The sequence below is a fragment of the Entelurus aequoreus genome, linkage group LG08, assembly GCF_033978785.1.
Source record: "Entelurus aequoreus isolate RoL-2023_Sb linkage group LG08, RoL_Eaeq_v1.1, whole genome shotgun sequence".
In the NCBI taxonomy this organism is placed as follows: Eukaryota; Metazoa; Chordata; class Actinopteri; order Syngnathiformes; family Syngnathidae; genus Entelurus; species Entelurus aequoreus.
In genome coordinates, this window is record NC_084738.1 from 18,285,224 (window position 1) to 18,302,202 (window position 16,979).

Consider the following 16,979-nt stretch of genomic DNA (forward strand, 5'->3'; position numbering starts at 1 on the left):
GTGTGTGTGTGTGTGTGGGGGGGGGGGGGGGGGGGGTTCATTTGTTCTGAGTTGTCGCCACCTGTCTTTTTTCTTTTTTTGTCTTCTTATTTCAGCTGTGAGCTCAGTATCGAGGCCCATCCTGGTGCGTGAGCCGCTCTGCCAGACTCTGGTGGGGGGGTTTGGGGCTTCAGCTCCCAAAAGCCGCCAATAATCCACATGCTCATTTTTATTCCACGACCCCTTCTTGTCATCCCATCGCCGGATCCTTTTATAAGAGAGCTGTACCTCAGCCAGACTGCACATTATGCGTCGTCATCCCTCCGGATAACTGGTATGTACAATATTCTCTTGCCTTTATCCACTATTATGTAGGACTTTTTACCATTTTCTGCCTCACTTTGTTAAAATCTCCATTCACGGTTGCAATGCTTACCATGGTTAGCTTCCTATTCTTCAGTTGAATCCATCCATTTTCTACCGCCTGTCACATCAAAAACAGCAAATAGGAGTGTTTGCTTGGATCAGTAAAGGCCTCTCATGGATGTGTTAATGCTTGACCCCTGTTTGCTCACACTTTCCCTGATAAAGGTTAAATTATCTTAAGAGGAATGTGCCATCATAAAGACCTATAATACTATCTATATCACAAACACCTAACATGTAAATTAATTCCCCTGCCAAATCCCTCGTCTGTTTATCTTGTGTTTATTCATGCTGACATGCACTGATTATGCATCAGAGTTGGCCAATGGAATTATGACATCCTTCATCCATAATCTTAAGGCACCAAAGTCCCTATTTATTTTCCACTACTATCAACATCTGTTTTCAAAGCATTAAGTAAATCAGGACAATAATACGTCACAATGAGCACTGTCCCTATTTTCTGCAGATGACAGTATTTGTACCCTTTTAATTGAACTAACGTCACCAAAACGTGTACGATGTAGTTCACAATTGCGAGTCATTACAATGTCAAACGTTAACCTTGTATTGGAAATTATTGTAGTATATTGCTATAGTTGTTGTGCTAAAGTGAGATAACATCATATTTGTAATTTTCACAAATGTGATACCAAAAAATAGCACAGTATATTATTTCCCTTTTTTCCCCAAAGAATGATTGTGTATATTACTATCTGCAAATCAGTTGTACATTGTGTCATATCATGCTATAAGTCAGGGGTGTCAAACTTGTTTTAGTTTACGGCCACAAGCAGTTAGGGCCACTTGTAACAGTGTATTTATATACATAGAGTTTAATGTATAATCCATCCATTTTCTACCGCTTGTCGCCACATGATATTATTACACAATTCCCTATGTATTTGATTATTTAAAAAAAGTATGTACCAATTGACGAAACAATTTACTTTGAAACTAAGTCAGGATGACGTGGATATTTTTATTAAAAAAAAAAATATTTTGAATATATTGTATGTTTTTTGCATGATCAGATATTATTTAAGTTTAAAAGACATGCAGTGCAATAAATGTTTCTGTTACAACTGAAAGAATGATAGAAAGAATAAGAAGGATAAAGTACTTTATTGACGCACATTAGTTTTTCTGAAGTTTTTCTGAAGACTTACGGGCCACAAGAAATTATGTGGCGTGCTGAATCTGTCCCCCAGGCCTTGAATTTGATGCTAGTGCTTTAAAAAATGTTTTACAGGTAAATTATTGCAATACAATACTAAAAAAAAAAAAATTGAATTAGCCATTAAAAATAATTTATTTAAAAATAATAATGAAATTAATTTATTCACCATAATAATGACAATCTACAGAGATTTTTTTAAATTTAAATTAAGTAATTTATTTTAATAAATTGTATTTTCTTTTTTTACATTTCTGTCACTAAATATAGTTCCTTAATCAAAAAGGATAAATGCATACCTTTAACAGAAAACTGACCTTTATCAGAGGGCATATTTTTGGATTGGACCTCATTACACTGCTCAGGTGTGCTTAGAGTTGTGCATAACCGTGTGTTGTGTATCTGAGCGATGCCCCTCAAGTGGACCCAAATGCATGTAGATTAGATGGCAATAAGAGAGCTGGCTGGTGTTAATAGCTGCAACCCAAATGCTTTAAGCTCTCCATCCCACGTCCTTTGGAGTAAATCAAATTAAACAGAAGAATGATTGGCCGCGTAATACCTCGCTCTTATCCAGGGTGACATGACTCAACTGCAACCTCTTCTATTCCAAGATCATTAACAACAAATGGTCTTTGTTTGAATCTGTTGTCTTTCAACAAAATATCTGCATTTGTTTCTATTTTCCAACACTATTTCATGCCTACTTTTTTGCTGTTTTAGTGTCACAATGTCAGATTTGGAAGACCAGGGGTGAGTAAGTTATTATCCATTCTAATAATTCACTGTTCCACTTTTAAACACACAATTGCTACATTTTCTTCCAATTCTTTCCTTTTCCAGAATTCACCAGGAGGGTAAGGAACTTCACTTTGAATCAATTTGTGCTGTTCATTCGGGATCACTGTCACTTTTTGTGCAAGTGGCCTTGTGATTAGAGTGTCCACCCTGAGACTAGAAGCTTGTGAGTTCAAACCCTGGCCGAGTCATACCAAAGACTATACAAATGGGACCCATTACCTCCCTGCTTGGCACTCAGCATCAAGGGTTGGAATTGGGGGTTAAATCACCAAAATGATTCCTGAGCGCGGCCACCGCTGCTGCTCACTGCTCCCCTCACCTCCCAGGGTGTGGAACAAGGGGATGGGTCAAATGCAGAAAGTCATTTCACCACACCTAGTGTGTGTCACTATCAGTGGTACTTTAACTTTAACATGAACTTTTTTTCACTCTTCAGACGAAGATGAGGAACAAGGAGAAGGAGGTCAGCATCTAAACACAACATAACTTATTTTATCTGTGAAAATTATACTGACTCATCCTCTTCTTCTGAAGGAGAACGGCCCAAACACAAGTGAGTACACCTATTGCGCATCACAATTTATTACTATTAACAGCCTATAATATCATCGGACAGCAAAGAGTCTGTCTTTACAAAGATTGACAAGCTACAATTTTATTAATAATACAAATGACTTATCTATATTATTGTGGTCAAATTTGCAGTAAATGAGCACAGCATAATACTTAGACTTCATTTTTGGCTTTCTTTTTTAATTATTCAGGAGGGGGAAAAAATTAAGCAAGCTTAATTATATTATTTTAATCAAAAAATATTGTTAATAGTGAATTGTATTTAATTTAAACAGCTCCTAGCAGATGTTATATACTGAGGAACAGCTTTATTATAAAGTTGGTATATATATTTTTTTTACATATTTATTTACACATTTCATTTTTACAAAATCGATATTGTAGTATTAAATTAGCTAAACAACGTGTTAAACTTAATTTAAACAACACTGGCAAATGCAGGTATAAATATGCTATATTTTTAAAAAACAGCTCATAATTAGTGTACAGTTATAAAATTATGGAATATTTTTTTCACCTCAAATAGTACACAAAAATTGTATTTAAAGTTTTTATTTTACTAAATAACGAAAAAATATATACATTAGAAATATAATTCATTTGTATTGGTATTAACACTAAATAATTTTTATGTTTTTACAGCATTTTTAAATAGCCAATGTAGATGTCAGAATAATACATATTCGGAAACGTTTGATAATATAATAAATATAATTACTGTGCCTTTTTTACATCTTAAAAAGTTTAGCATAATTGAATTCGAATTAATAGTTGTTTTTGTAATCAAATAGGGAAACCAAAATATGAGAAACAACTATGAATATGAAATTCATGTTCTTGTTCATAATTATATTCTTTTGATTGATTGATTGATTGAAACTTTTAATAGTAGATTGCACAGTTCAGTACATATTCCGTACAATTGACCACTAAATGGTAACACCCGAATAAGTTTTTCAACTTGTTTAAGTCGGGCTCCACGTAAATAATACCTGGAATTTATATAGCGCTTTTCTAAGTACCCAAAGTCGCTTTACATGTTAAAAATCAATCAATTAATTTAATTCTGTTGATAAGTACAGACCTAACTTCTTGGCATCTCTGCCTGTCGCACCTCCTCCAGTGCACTTTGAGGTAAGCTGCAGGGTCGTCAGCTGGTGCCACCGTTCACTGATGTTTTGCCCCCAAGCCAGGACACCTCGCGGTGGGGGGGGGGCAGTGGCTAGGCGGGGACGTCTCCCCGCGCCACTCCTCAATGGGGTGTTGAACCCAAGATAATGCCTGTGTAAAAATAACATTGTTAATTTAAGTTACTAATATTGACATATTAACATATTTTAAAAGTATGAATGTATACAGTAATTAGAATAAATATTATCATTGTCTTAAACCTCTCCAAGTGTAAGTATCAACCTGATGAGTTATGTTATTTGACAGGCCGGTGGTCACACAGATCGCTGCCCCGAAGATCCCTGAGGGAGAGAGGGTTGATTTTGATGTATGTTCCCTATTTTTATTATACGCACACAAAAATATTATTGATTAAGGAATAGGTTGATTTGTTGTCTTCGTTGTTTTTTCTTGACAGGATATCCACAGGAAGAGGATGGAGAAAGATCTTCTGGAGCTCCAAACCCTGATTGACGTCCACTTTGAGCAGAGGAAGAAAGAGGAGGAGGAGTTGATCGGGCTCAAAGACAGAATTGTAATAATTTTTCCTACATAGTTGATGAAATATGTGTGGACGATGGAGGATGAATCGCTCATCAGTTTTCCTCAGGAGAGTCGCCGAGCGGAAAGAGCCGAGCAGCAGCGTGTGAGAGCGGAAAAGGAGCGGTTCAGACAGACAAGGATCGCGGTGATTAACAGCGATGACTTTGACATGTTGCCTGGACCACATTTTCACAATGACGTCTGCAGGAGGAAAGGCAGAGGAAGGAGGAGGAGGAGGCCAAGAAGAGGGCAGAGGACGACGCCAAAAAGAAGATGGTGCTCTCCAACATGGGGGCTCACTTTGGAGGATTCTTGGCTAAGGTCAGTAGTATTTAGTAATAATAGTACTCCTGAATGTCCATTTGGCTGTATGTAATGTGTACACTTGTGTGATGGCTGCAGGTAGAACAGAGGAGGGGCAAGAAGCAAACTGCCAGGGAGATCAAGAAGAAAACACTAGCTGAGAGGAAGATGCCGCTTGGTATCGACAATCTACGGGAAGACGGCTTGAGGTCACTTTCAATCATATCACCCATCACTAACTCTGTCTTCTTATTAAAAGTTTTGAGACACTCCGCTTCATTAGTTTTTCCAAATTCCCACTACTGTAAGTGTATTAGCCAGGCGTCCCAATAGTTTTGTCCATTCAGTTACTCAAAAACTTCATAAGAAACACATGATATATATCTGTCAGATGGGGCAGGTGTATGTGGGTTAGGTCCATGACAAATGCATCTCTTCTGTTTAGAAAGAGAGCCGGGGAGATGTGGGAGTGGATCTACCAGCTGGAGTCTGAGAAATTTGAACTGTCCGAGAAGATGAAGAGGCAGAAGTATGAGGTAATCCCTTCAGAGACCACTTTTGACCTAATGTCATTTCTTATTCATGTACTGTATGTAGTATCTCAAAAAAGTGAGTACACACCTCCCATTTAATTATTTTATGACTCAATTTTTGGAATGTGTTTCAAAATGTCTGACAACAACCAGCTTGAACAACAAAATATTTTATTTCCACAAGAAATCATTCAATTCAGGGCTTTTCAACATTTTCCTGGCCAAAGACCCACAAACAACTATTTACAGTAAATTAAATATATTTTGTGTACATTTGTGTTTTGAATTAAACTGGTCCTATTGGTGCCTTTTTATTGTGCAATACTTTAAAATACCTCTACCTGAAATATTAATAAATTATCTCCTAATTCACCCATACTGTACAGACAAACGACAAAAAAAACCAATAAGATTAAAAACAAGAAACGAATGAAACCATAATAAAAACAGACTGTTGTTGTCTTTCAGGCATTTCGACCTTTTTTAAATATTGTCCCAGGCTAGACAAGAAGGATAACCTCCTCTTCCCCTGCAGGTTTTTGTAATGGCACAGTGTCAATGACCACCCTAGATTTCATAAACATTTCTTTTATCTTTAATCACGGTCGCGATCGTCATGAATTAGGGAACAAATGTGTGTGGTTGTTTATCCTCCACTGAGCTTTTTGTGATGTTCATTCTCACTTCCATGGCACACTGCTGCATGGAAGGCATAATAAAGCCTGTAAAGTTAACTAAAAAGAGGCGTTACTGCAATATTATTGGGTGTAGCTGCCCTTTGGAGAAAAATTCCTGAACTATTTGGCTTGAAAAGGTTAATGCAGCTGTGTGCCTCATTCACACACAGCTACTACTCGAGTCCATGTATGTTCACTCCGTTGTCATTGTGTTGAATCAATGATCAATGCTAATGTGTATACAAAGACATTTCAATTTGTGAAAGAAAAAAAATACTTATCGACAAAAAATTTCACAACCCCCCTGCAGACTTTTGATTTATATTAAATTCTTCTGGTCCAGACACTCAAACATATTAACACAAAACACATTTTATCAAATATAATCATTGTTTTACATGTAGAAAACAAAATGCAAAATACGTTTTAATGAACATCGTATATCACTTTTACCTTTTGTACAAGACTCTTGTTGCGGATGAGCAACAAGTGAGTCTGACTAGATCTAGCCGGAACTTCTCCACCTCGTGCACCAGCTCAGGCTCCTTCCTTTCAGTGAGGCTACCAGGCGCTCGCCATCAAGCCCCACCTCTGGGCCTGACTCCAGATGGGGACCTTGGTAACCCGCGTCCAGGCGAGGGAAATCTGGGTCCTTGAATTTGACTTTCCATAGAGGTCATGATAAAATCCAATAATTTGAATTTAAGGCCTTAAAACCTTAAGTCTTAAATATGACTATGAAAGATCTTAAAATGTATTAACATTGTTTATTTAAATGAATAAAAATCTCACTTATAAATGTTTGATTTTTTGAGGACGCGATTCATTCTGTAACTATAAAATGGAACTAACGTGCCTGTGCATCTCGGTCAGAATTTCTTTATTTAACCAGGTAAAAAAGTAATTGCTACTAACACTGGGGAGCTGCGGCTCATGAATAGTCCTTTTAGTGCAGCCCTGGGCAAAATACGGCCCGCGGCCCATTAGGATTTTCAATCCGGCCCGCCGGACGTTCTACATAACTTTTTTTAGACCTTTAACATCAAAACTGTAGCCGCCATTATGATGTGATGTGCTGTTTTTTAAATTACCGTAAGTCTTGAACTATAGAAAGTATTTCAATGGTTGAAATCTGCGCTTTTGAGTGTTATACGGTAATGTACGTCACAGCAGCTCAGACGAGGAACAAAGCCGAGTGGGCGGGGTTTGTTTTCAGAGCAGCCAGCCCAAAACGCATGTGTCAGGAACAGATGCGGAAGCTAATTTTTACAACAAATTTCTGCATAAAAGTGATGATTTATCATATTGTAGGTGTTTATTACCCTTTGCATTCATATGTTGCTGTTTGTTACATTTTTGTTGTGTTTTGCTTGATTGTAGAAGATACACAACTATCGAGGAACTGGTCTGAGAAGTAAAAGAGGAGCGATGTTCATTTGTTGTTAATATTTAGTGTTTTATTATTCGTAGTTAATATTGTAAATCCAACTTTCTTTATTTTAATGTACATTTTGGGTGTCCCATTCAGTAAAAAAAACTGTAAAAATCCATTCATTTTTTTTGAGGTGGTCTGTCATAACTTTTTTAGAATTCTATCGGAGATTGTGACTTTGGTATCATTTATACACACATACACATTGGCCCCCCCAGACGCAGGGGGTCAAACTATACTGGGGCGGTACAGCCCGGTTGGTAGAGTGGCCGTGCCAGCAACGTGAGGGTTCCAGGTTGGATCCCCGCTTCCGCCATCCTAGTCACTGCCGTTGTGTCCTTGGGCAAGATACTTTACCCACCTGCTCCCAGTGCCACCCACACTGGTTTAAATGTAACTTAGATATTGGGTTTCACTATGTAAAAGCGCTTTGAGTCACTAGAGAAAAAGCGCTATATAAATATAATTCACTTCACACATTTTTTCTCTCAATGTGGCCCCGATTCAAAATATTTGCCCACCTCTGCTTTAGAGACTTTAACAAAATCTTTTGTTGGATGCTCTTACGTATCTTCTGCTCTTTTCCAGATCAACGTCCTCCTGAACAGAATCCACCACGCTCAAAAGTTGTGAGTCCATCTTCATGTGGTACTCCAGTGAAAGGCCCACACACACACACATGCACTGTACGCTCAAAGATGTTCTCTTGTCCCAAAGCAAAAAGGTGCACGGTAAAGGGAAGGTTGGAGGACGCTGGAAGTGAGTCCACACCCTAATGAAGGCAAGGTCTACGCAGTGTTGTACCAAATGACATGAATAAATGACTGTGTGGCATGCAGTTACACGGTTGTATTCCTCGCTTGTGGTGTGAAATAGTATTTGACAGAAGGGTGCAGGTAAACACACATCTCTAATCTCCTATGCAATGTCTTTCTGTGGGATGAAGACAGCATGGACATCATCACTAGTTGCCTCACGACACAGTTGGAATCCAGCATCCGTACACATGCTGGACACTCGCTCGGCAAAGCCTGCTTCTTGCTCTTTGTTCAGGTCCAAAATATACCTGAGGTTCAAAAGCAACACATGTAAAAATAATCATTTTTTGTGTGTTGTCACCATGGTAACAAGCTATTGGGAGCGGGGTGGGAATTAAACCTTACTTGGCCAACTCCACAACAAGCACAGCGTCTGGTGCTGCAATCTGCTTGATTTTTGCGCTCAAATGGTGCGCGGAGCTTTCAAAAGGGCACAGAAACAGCATAGTCAGCAGCATACTGCAGCACTGTGATTCAAATGTTGGGATGCACAATTATAGTAGATAACATGCTCACGGGCTATTTCATTGGGTACCGGATACAAGTCCTGTACTAAAAAAATCTTCTTTTTAAAGAAAACAATGCGAAAATACTCTTATTGATGTAGTTTTCAGTGGTATTGAATAGTGTAGGCGAGTGTGTATTTGTCACCTGGTGGAAAAGTAGACTATATTGAAGAAATGGGCGTATTTCCCTTTGTCGGGCATCTTCTCAAGGGAATCCAAAGGCAGGAAGTTGACAGAGACGCGATTGAGATGCATCAGGTCTAAAAAAAACAACACATGATAAACCACACTGACTACGGTAAACAGGCCTGAAGTGCTTGTTGTCATCATGCCTGAGATTGTATACCATTGATGGTGACAAGTTTATGGTCACTAGTTGTGTGTGCTTGTTCCTCCTTTGCGCTTGACTGAGGAATCTGAGGACCTTCCAGTCTTCTGGACAAAGATTGCAGCAATTTTTGCACATTTGCAAAGGAGATGTCCTGGGCTGTCTGCGGATACAAGAGAAAAGAATGTAACATGGGTATGGAATGATGCTTAAGACCTTTTTTTTTACCTTCATGTGCTGCCCGTTCTGCGTTTTCAGCAAGTTTTTGTCTTCAGTTTCAATGCCAAAGGAGATATACGGACTGGACACAATGTCTCCCCAGTAGCCTCTCAGGGCCACTCGGTCGACTCTTTGGTTGAAGACACGCAGAGACAGCAGGCTCGGGTTGGTTATTTGGTAGACCCCCTCTCTTAGTTCAAAGGCCTGGCCGCAATCTCTCCACCGCATGTACTGCTGCTTGTTGATGACACTACACTGTGGTCACATCATCGGGACATAGTGTCACAAACGGGGTGTCCAGAGTGTGTGTTTGGAGCATTATAAAGTTGGATAAAAATGTTTAATTATTGCATGTTTGAACAAGATATTACACTACAGTACCTAAACTCACAAGCTTAATTAGTTCTGTGGCGGAGCTTTTAACTCAAAACACTCGTATCTAAAATCAATGTCTTCCATTGAAATAAATGTACATCATTTATTGGTGTTTTCCCACCAGCCCCCCCCCCCCCCCCCAAAAAAAAAATCCACACTTTTAACATGTAACATGCCTTCTAAAAAGAAAACAAACTTCTAAATAAGAAATAATGGATAAAAACAATACAATAGGCTAGGGGTTCTTAACCTTTTGACCTCGGGGCCCAACTCAAGTGTTAACACTGAATTAGTAAGCTTACTCTTGATTTTAATCGTATTCAATAATTATATCTAACCTAATTATAGTTTAGAACCTTGTCAAATGTTATGAAACCATGTGTTAATCACAAAGTTTATTATCAAGGCTTAGGTCAGGCTAATTACAAAAATAAATACGAATGAAATATCCTGCAAAAGACGGGTTTCATAAAAATTGATGAAAAATAAATTTACATAAAATTACACAGTGCTAAAATAATATTCTAACTAAATAAAGAATAAATTATATATATGTTTCTTAAATAAACATATGAACTCAAACACTTTTTTTATTAAAGTTTATTGCAATCATTCCTTGCAATTTACAAACTTGTGCTAAAATAAATTCTAACTACATTAATAACAAATAGTAATAATCATGATATATTTTTTGAAATAAACTGAACAAAATTAAAATGCATATGAAATAACAGCTTCACCATTTTAGTCATAATGTTTGCGCTTTAGAAACGTGAAAAGTGCACTACAACTGAGTACCACTGCGGCCCATACGGACCAAAGCTGAGAAACAGATATTTTTTGACGGCCCTCTCGGGGCCAACAATGGTTAAGAAACACTGCAATAGAATGCACTACCAACAACTACAGTCGTTCAATGAACGGAAGAGGCAGGAGATATATTCTCCAAACAATGGATGACAGTGAATGCAGAATCATGTTTGTGGTTGATCTCATTAGCAATGCACTGACTTCTCCACCCAAAATAAAAGTAAACCAACACTGCTTCTTATTGGGCGGTCAGCAATCACATAGATGAAAGCCTAGCCATTTTACCCTTGTATATACCAAATTGAGTTGAAATGTTGAAAGTGCAAAAATGACCAGCATGTCAATTATTGAGCAAAAAAATATATAACTGTCATTCTTTGAATAGTGAATACTGTACACGTAAGTGGGCCTACTTTTTCACAGAATTTGTAGGATCATTTAAAGTACAGCTAAATATATATTTACCGGATATTTTATTTTATGTGAAATATCATTTACAATTACACAGTCTTCGTAAGATTAGATCCCGTGATTAAGTGTATCGATTTGAGTGTCCATCTTTTGCCCATTAACAAAAGTATATATTTGTTTTAATCAAGCTTTTAGAATCTACCAATCACAGCTTTTGAAATGATGACTCATACCTAGCAACGGGGTCAACCACACCTCACTAAGCTCGGAGTTTCTGTCCATTCCTGGGTCAGAGTTCTCTGAGAATGTTCTGGAATCACTCCGAAGCTAAGACTCCTTGCTAGGAACTTATAGGTTAAGTTAGGTAACGCTCTGCGAGCATCCTCAGGATCTTTAAGAATACGGGCCGTGACGTTTTGGTCGGATCTCACGGGGTTTGCAGTGACATTTGCTACCTCAACCAGTGGCGGGGATGCTTGTTACTCACATTTGTGCTTTCAAGCATAACGATTAGCCAAGAGAGAGCTCTTATTTCAAAACACTGTAAAATTGAGGTACCCCTGTGATTAATATTTTCTTTGTCACCTGTTACACAACACTCAGATGTAGATGTTGTTTTCTTTAAATGTATTGCATTGCTCAGCATATATTGGCCCACATTGTTTTTAAGTGTGTTAAGTAGACAAAATAGATAATATCATAAAGAGTAACAAGGTTTTCAGGTGACATTTTCCGTTAGACCCCCCAAAATTGATTGATTGATTGAAACTTTTATTAGTAGATTGCACAGTACAGTACATATTCCGTACAATTGACCACTAAATGGTAACACCCAAATAAGTTTTTCAACTTGTTTAAGTCGGGGTCCACGTTAATCAATTCATGGTACATATATATACTATCAGCATAATACAGTCATCACACAAGTTAATCATCAGAGTATATACATTGAATTATTTACAATCCGTGGAGGGGGTTGGGGCGGAGGTGGGGTTAGGTTTGGTTGCTATCAGCACTTCAGTCATCAACAATTATATAATCTGAGAAATGGACATTGAAACAGTGTAGGTCTGACTTCGTAGGATATGTACAGCGAGCAGTGAACATAGTGAGCTCAGAAAGCACAAGAACAAGTATATACATTTGATTATTTACAATCCGGGGAGGTGGGATATGGTGGAAGGAGGGTTTTAGTGTAGGGTTGTAGTTGCCTGGAGGTGTTCTTTTAGTGCGGTTTTGAAGGAGGATAGAGATGCACTTTCTTTTACACCTGTTGGGAGTGCATTCCATATGGATGTGGCATAGAAGGAGAATGAGTTAAGACCTTTGTTAGATCGGAATCTGGGTTTAACGTGGTTTGTGGAGCTCCCCAATTGATCTAAGGACCAAGTTTTTATATATTTCCAATCAGGAGCGTACATGTTGTTTATACCCCAGGTTTCAGCCTCTGAGTTTAACCAACACTACCCTTAGAGACAATAATGAGACTCACATGCCAAGGATACAAATCCTAGGACACATTCTTAATTGGTCAGTGACATTTGACCTTGCACAGCCAGAAGAGTAGACCCCATTTGGAACAATGAATTCTATAACTGAAAATAAAGAGTTAAAATATGCAGTACCCCTTTCTCGTGTAGCTTCATCGTGAGGTCCCAGTCGAAGCAGCCCCTTTTGGAGTCGTAGCGTGTCCCAAGGTGCTGCCTCACTCTATAATCCCAGGCTTTGGTGATGGAGATAGGGGCAGACGACGTAGAAGGCTGCACCCACGATTTAAAAATCCTCACCAGCTCATCCCGCTCCCTGAACTAAACACATTTGTACAAGAGTGTGTAACTTGCAAAACCGTTCAAAGAGGCTGACGAGAGCACCTTGAGGAGGGATGCGTCCAAGCAAGGATGCATGTCTGACTCCATGGTGTCGTTGATATGGAGCGACAGCTGCGACGCCGCACGTTTCAAGGTGTCCTCCGTCTGACTGCGGATCACGCTGTTGCCAAACAACTCCAAAAACACCTCTGTCTTCTCTAAAAGTGGAAAATACTCACATGAAACTGCCATTTGACTTAACTCAGGGTGCAAATCACGCCTATACCGTTAAGTCCCATCATTTCCTGGGGAGTCAGTGCAATGTAGAGCAGCAGCATCTGTCTGGCCACCACCTCCATGCTGCTTTCAAGCAGCCATACCTGCAATCAAGCACAAATACGTTTGCGTCACTGTGTTGTTCCTCTTTTAGACGGCTCACACACTGGAGTCTCACATTAAGGACGTCCTCCTCCCTCAGACCAGCCACAGACTTCAGAATATGTCTCGGATCTCCACTTCCAACCAGTAAAAGGTTGACTTCCCGGTCACGTCTCACTGGACCCGAAGACAGGTAGAGAATGTTTGTTATATGGACAAAAGTGTTGGGACACCTGGCCAGTACTCATTCTAGAACAGTGGTTCTTAACCTTGTTGGAGGTACCGAACCCCACCAGTTTCATATGCGCATTCACCGAACCCTTTTTAGTGAAAAATAAAATGTTTAGTTTTTTTAAATTCAAGTAAAAGTTATATGTTTTTGGTAACATTTTAGTATGAGGAACATATTCTAAATAACAAAGACTTAATTTAGAGTTATTTGGGTAGGGTTAGGGCCAGGGTTAGGGTTATAATAAGGCCATGCCGAAAAAGGCTATAATAAGTACTTAATGACTAGTTAAGAGCCAATATGTTACTAATTTGCATGTTAATAAGCAACTAATTAATGGTGAATATGTTCCCCATACTAAAGTGTTGCCATGTTTTTTTTTACTGGTGCATAAAATGAACCGTGCATGAACATCACCTTGTTCAAACAACAAAACCAACACAGTGCATAAACTCACAACAAATTACACACCTGCAAACCAGTCAGCTGTTGCCGTATCCGTAATACGCCGATAGGGAGAAGTTTGTATTTACACGATGAGTCGGGTGTGTTTTGACCTCCGCCGAACCCCTGAGGCCGACTCACCGAACCCCTAGGGTTCGATCGAACCCAGGTTAAGAACCACTGTTCTAGAAGTAAAACTATGAAAGATTTTCCAAAAGTGGGATTTTGGTTTTCGTTAGGAAACTGGTCCAATTATTTTTGTTCTAAGGAGAACACAACTTCATTTTTTTTCAAATATCATAGTCACCGAATCGTTTTTCATATTTTGAATTTTGTTCATCCATCCATCCATCCATTTTCTACCGCTTATACATTTTAATAAAAACATTTTTTAATTCATCTTGTATTTTGTTTTTTAATTTCGTAAAATATCACCCTGATTATTAGTTTTATTAATGATTTAGCTTTTCTAAAATATTATTTTCATGCACTCACCAGCAGCCACTCATTAGGTACAAAAATAGAAGTCCACTTTTGATTGATAGGTATACAATTCGCTGTAATTGCAAATAAATCATATTTTATACCAAACGCCATTGCTATTTATAATTCGACAAAGTGATACTTTTAATTTGATAAATTCCTATTGTTACTGACAATGGTTGTTTTAGTGCTGTCTGTCTCGTGTTGGTGAGCCAAAGACAAATTTCTACCCCGGTGGACAATCAATATTTATTCTATTTTATTTTTTTCTACTTGTATCCAGTTTTATATTGATTAATTATTGCACCAATTGAAATGCATTTATTAGACCGGGCTTTTACATTTTTATTTTTTAATCGATCATGAAATTCTCGCGAGAGTTAATCCCAAACTATTTGTTGCTGTTTTTAAGGGTCCATTGAACGGTAAGTAATTTATCCTTGTTAAATTGTTATAAAATGCTACTTCACTTATATACATTGTAACAAAGTATATATATATATATGTATGTATATAAAATGTATCTTAGAAGATTCACCAAAAACAGTAAAAGCTTTAACCACCTGTATTGACGAGGTCTCGAGCAGGACTGAAGCCCCACCAAGTGACGCAGCCTGCTCCTTCTGATGGCCGCCCGGCGCTCATTCTGTCTTGTGGGGGCTTACGCTCGATTCCAACTCGACGTAAGTGTTACTAGAAGTTCCGTGGGAGCAACAAACACTAAAAAAACGAAATGTGTAGTCGACAAGATGGAACAACTTGAGTTTGTCTGTCGTTGCTAAGCAACCGCGTGTCGCCCTCTTGTGGCAGGGAGAGAACCCAGAAGTAAACACATTGATGACGACGTTGCAGTAAGCAAATGTTTTTATGTTCACCGTTAAAATACATATTCAAGCATATACATATAAATGACCGCTCTTCACACGCTTTGATGCACGTGTTAATGATTTAAAAAGCGAATAATATATATTTTTATTTTTTTGGCATCCAGAAAACATTACGCATAACCTAAAGTGTGTGTGTGTATATGTAAATATACTCTGTATATATATATATATATATATATATATATATATATATATATATATATATATATATATATATATATATATATATATATATATATATATATATATATATAAATATATATATATATATATATATATATATATATATATATATATATATATAAATATATATATATATATAAATATATATATCCATCCATCCATCCATTTACTACCGCTTATTCCCTTCGGGGTCGCAGGGGGTGCTAGTGCCTATCTCAGCTACAATCGGGCGGAATACCCCATATACTGTATATATATATATATATATATATATATATATATATATATATATATATATATATATATATATATATATATATATATATATATATATATATAATATACATACAAAAAATATATATATAAATATGTTTACATACGTGTGTGTATATGTATACACATTAGAGGTGGGAATCTTTGGGTACCTCACGATTCAGGAGCTACGATTTGAAAAAAAAAATGGATTATTGATGCATCTTTAATTAATATATATCGATGCAGTTTTACAATTGTTTTCGTTTCATTAAATAAGCGTGTATCACTTGCAGCTTTAAAAAAAAAACAGTGCATTTGTAATAAGAATGAGTTAGATTAATTCCCATTACATTTACTGTATTAAATTGTGGAAATGTGAGCAAAACTGGAACATAAGTTCCCTAAAATAAAGGAGCTGGTCGGATGTCTCGGTGAGTTGGCTCTCTGCAGTAAGCCAAATTTTAGAACTATCTGCATCACTTTATTTACAATAAATAAATCGATTATCGATTGACGTTTATTAATCGATTTTATAATCGTTCATGTCTAAATTTCAATGCATCTAAAAATCGATTATTTCCCCCACCTCTTATATACATATATGCATATGTGTATATATACATATATGTTTATATATATTATGTACATATATGTATGTATATATATATATATATATATATATATATATATATATATATATATGTATATATATATATATATATATATATATATATATATATATATGTATATGTATACTTATATATCATATATATATGTATACATATATATATATATATATATATATGTATATATATGTATACTTATATATCATATTTATATGTATACATATATATATATATATATATATATATATATATATATATATATATATATATATATATATATATATATGTATGTATGTATGTATGTATATTTGTGTGTGTGTGTGTGTGTATGTACATACTGTATACGTACAGTATATATATGTGTGTATATTTATATACGTCTGCCTCACAATACGAAGGTCCTGAGTAGTCCTGAGTTCAATCCCGGGCTCGGGATCTTTCTGTGTGGAGTTTGCATGTCCTCCCCGTGACTGCGTGGGTTCCCTCCGGGTACTCCGGCTTCCTCCCACCTCCAAAGACATGCATCTGGGGATAGGTTGATTGGCAACACTAAATTGGCCCTAGTGTGTGAATGTGAATGTTGTCTGTCTATCTGTGTTGGCCCT

At 37.2% G+C, this 16,979-nt stretch overlaps 2 protein-coding genes across 2 annotated transcripts; one reads left to right on the forward strand and one right to left on the reverse strand.

Annotated features, from left to right (window-relative positions):
- The first annotated feature begins 41 nt into the window (after positions 1–41).
- Positions 42–8,464, forward strand: LOC133655554 (troponin T, slow skeletal muscle-like). The gene is made up of 13 exons (XM_062055810.1): positions 42–313; positions 2,306–2,335; positions 2,426–2,439; positions 2,820–2,846; positions 2,921–2,936; positions 4,394–4,454; positions 4,545–4,661; positions 4,737–4,814; positions 4,877–4,990; positions 5,072–5,181; positions 5,418–5,508; positions 8,203–8,243; positions 8,332–8,464. The coding sequence occupies exons 2-13, from the start codon at positions 2,313–2,315 to the stop codon at positions 8,375–8,377; spliced, it is 738 nt and encodes a 245-aa protein (XP_061911794.1). The 5' UTR covers positions 42–313; positions 2,306–2,312; the 3' UTR covers positions 8,378–8,464.
- Positions 7,164–15,210, reverse strand: LOC133655553 (dynein axonemal assembly factor 3-like). The gene is made up of 10 exons (XM_062055809.1): positions 14,987–15,210; positions 13,344–13,444; positions 13,176–13,269; positions 12,953–13,107; positions 12,707–12,889; positions 9,495–9,740; positions 9,285–9,429; positions 9,084–9,198; positions 8,778–8,852; positions 7,164–8,680 (listed from the first exon to the last, which is right to left on the reverse strand). The coding sequence occupies exons 1-10, from the start codon at positions 15,066–15,068 to the stop codon at positions 8,533–8,535; spliced, it is 1,344 nt and encodes a 447-aa protein (XP_061911793.1). The 5' UTR covers positions 15,069–15,210; the 3' UTR covers positions 7,164–8,532.
- Between the last annotated feature and the right edge of the window lie 1,769 nt (positions 15,211–16,979).

Excerpts from the sequence above, each read along its gene's own strand:
- LOC133655554 (XM_062055810.1), top strand. The coding sequence starts at position 2,313 with ATGTCAGATTTGGAAGACCAGGG. Across the intron at positions 4,662-4,736 it reads TCGGGCTCAAAGACAGAATT|GAGAGTCGCCGAGCGGAAAG; the intron begins GTAATAATTTTT and ends AGTTTTCCTCAG. Across the intron at positions 4,991-5,071 it reads TTGGAGGATTCTTGGCTAAG|GTAGAACAGAGGAGGGGCAA; the intron begins GTCAGTAGTATT and ends TGATGGCTGCAG.
- LOC133655553 (XM_062055809.1), bottom strand. The coding sequence starts at position 15,068 with ATGAGCGCCGGGCGGCCATCAGAAGGAGCAGGCTGCGTCACTTGGTGG. Across the intron at positions 13,445-14,986 it reads TCGAGACCTCGTCAATACAG|TGAGACGTGACCGGGAAGTC; the intron begins GTGGTTAAAGCT and ends CTTCGGGTCCAG. Across the intron at positions 13,270-13,343 it reads GGGAGGAGGACGTCCTTAAT|GTATGGCTGCTTGAAAGCAG; the intron begins GTGAGACTCCAG and ends GCTTGATTGCAG.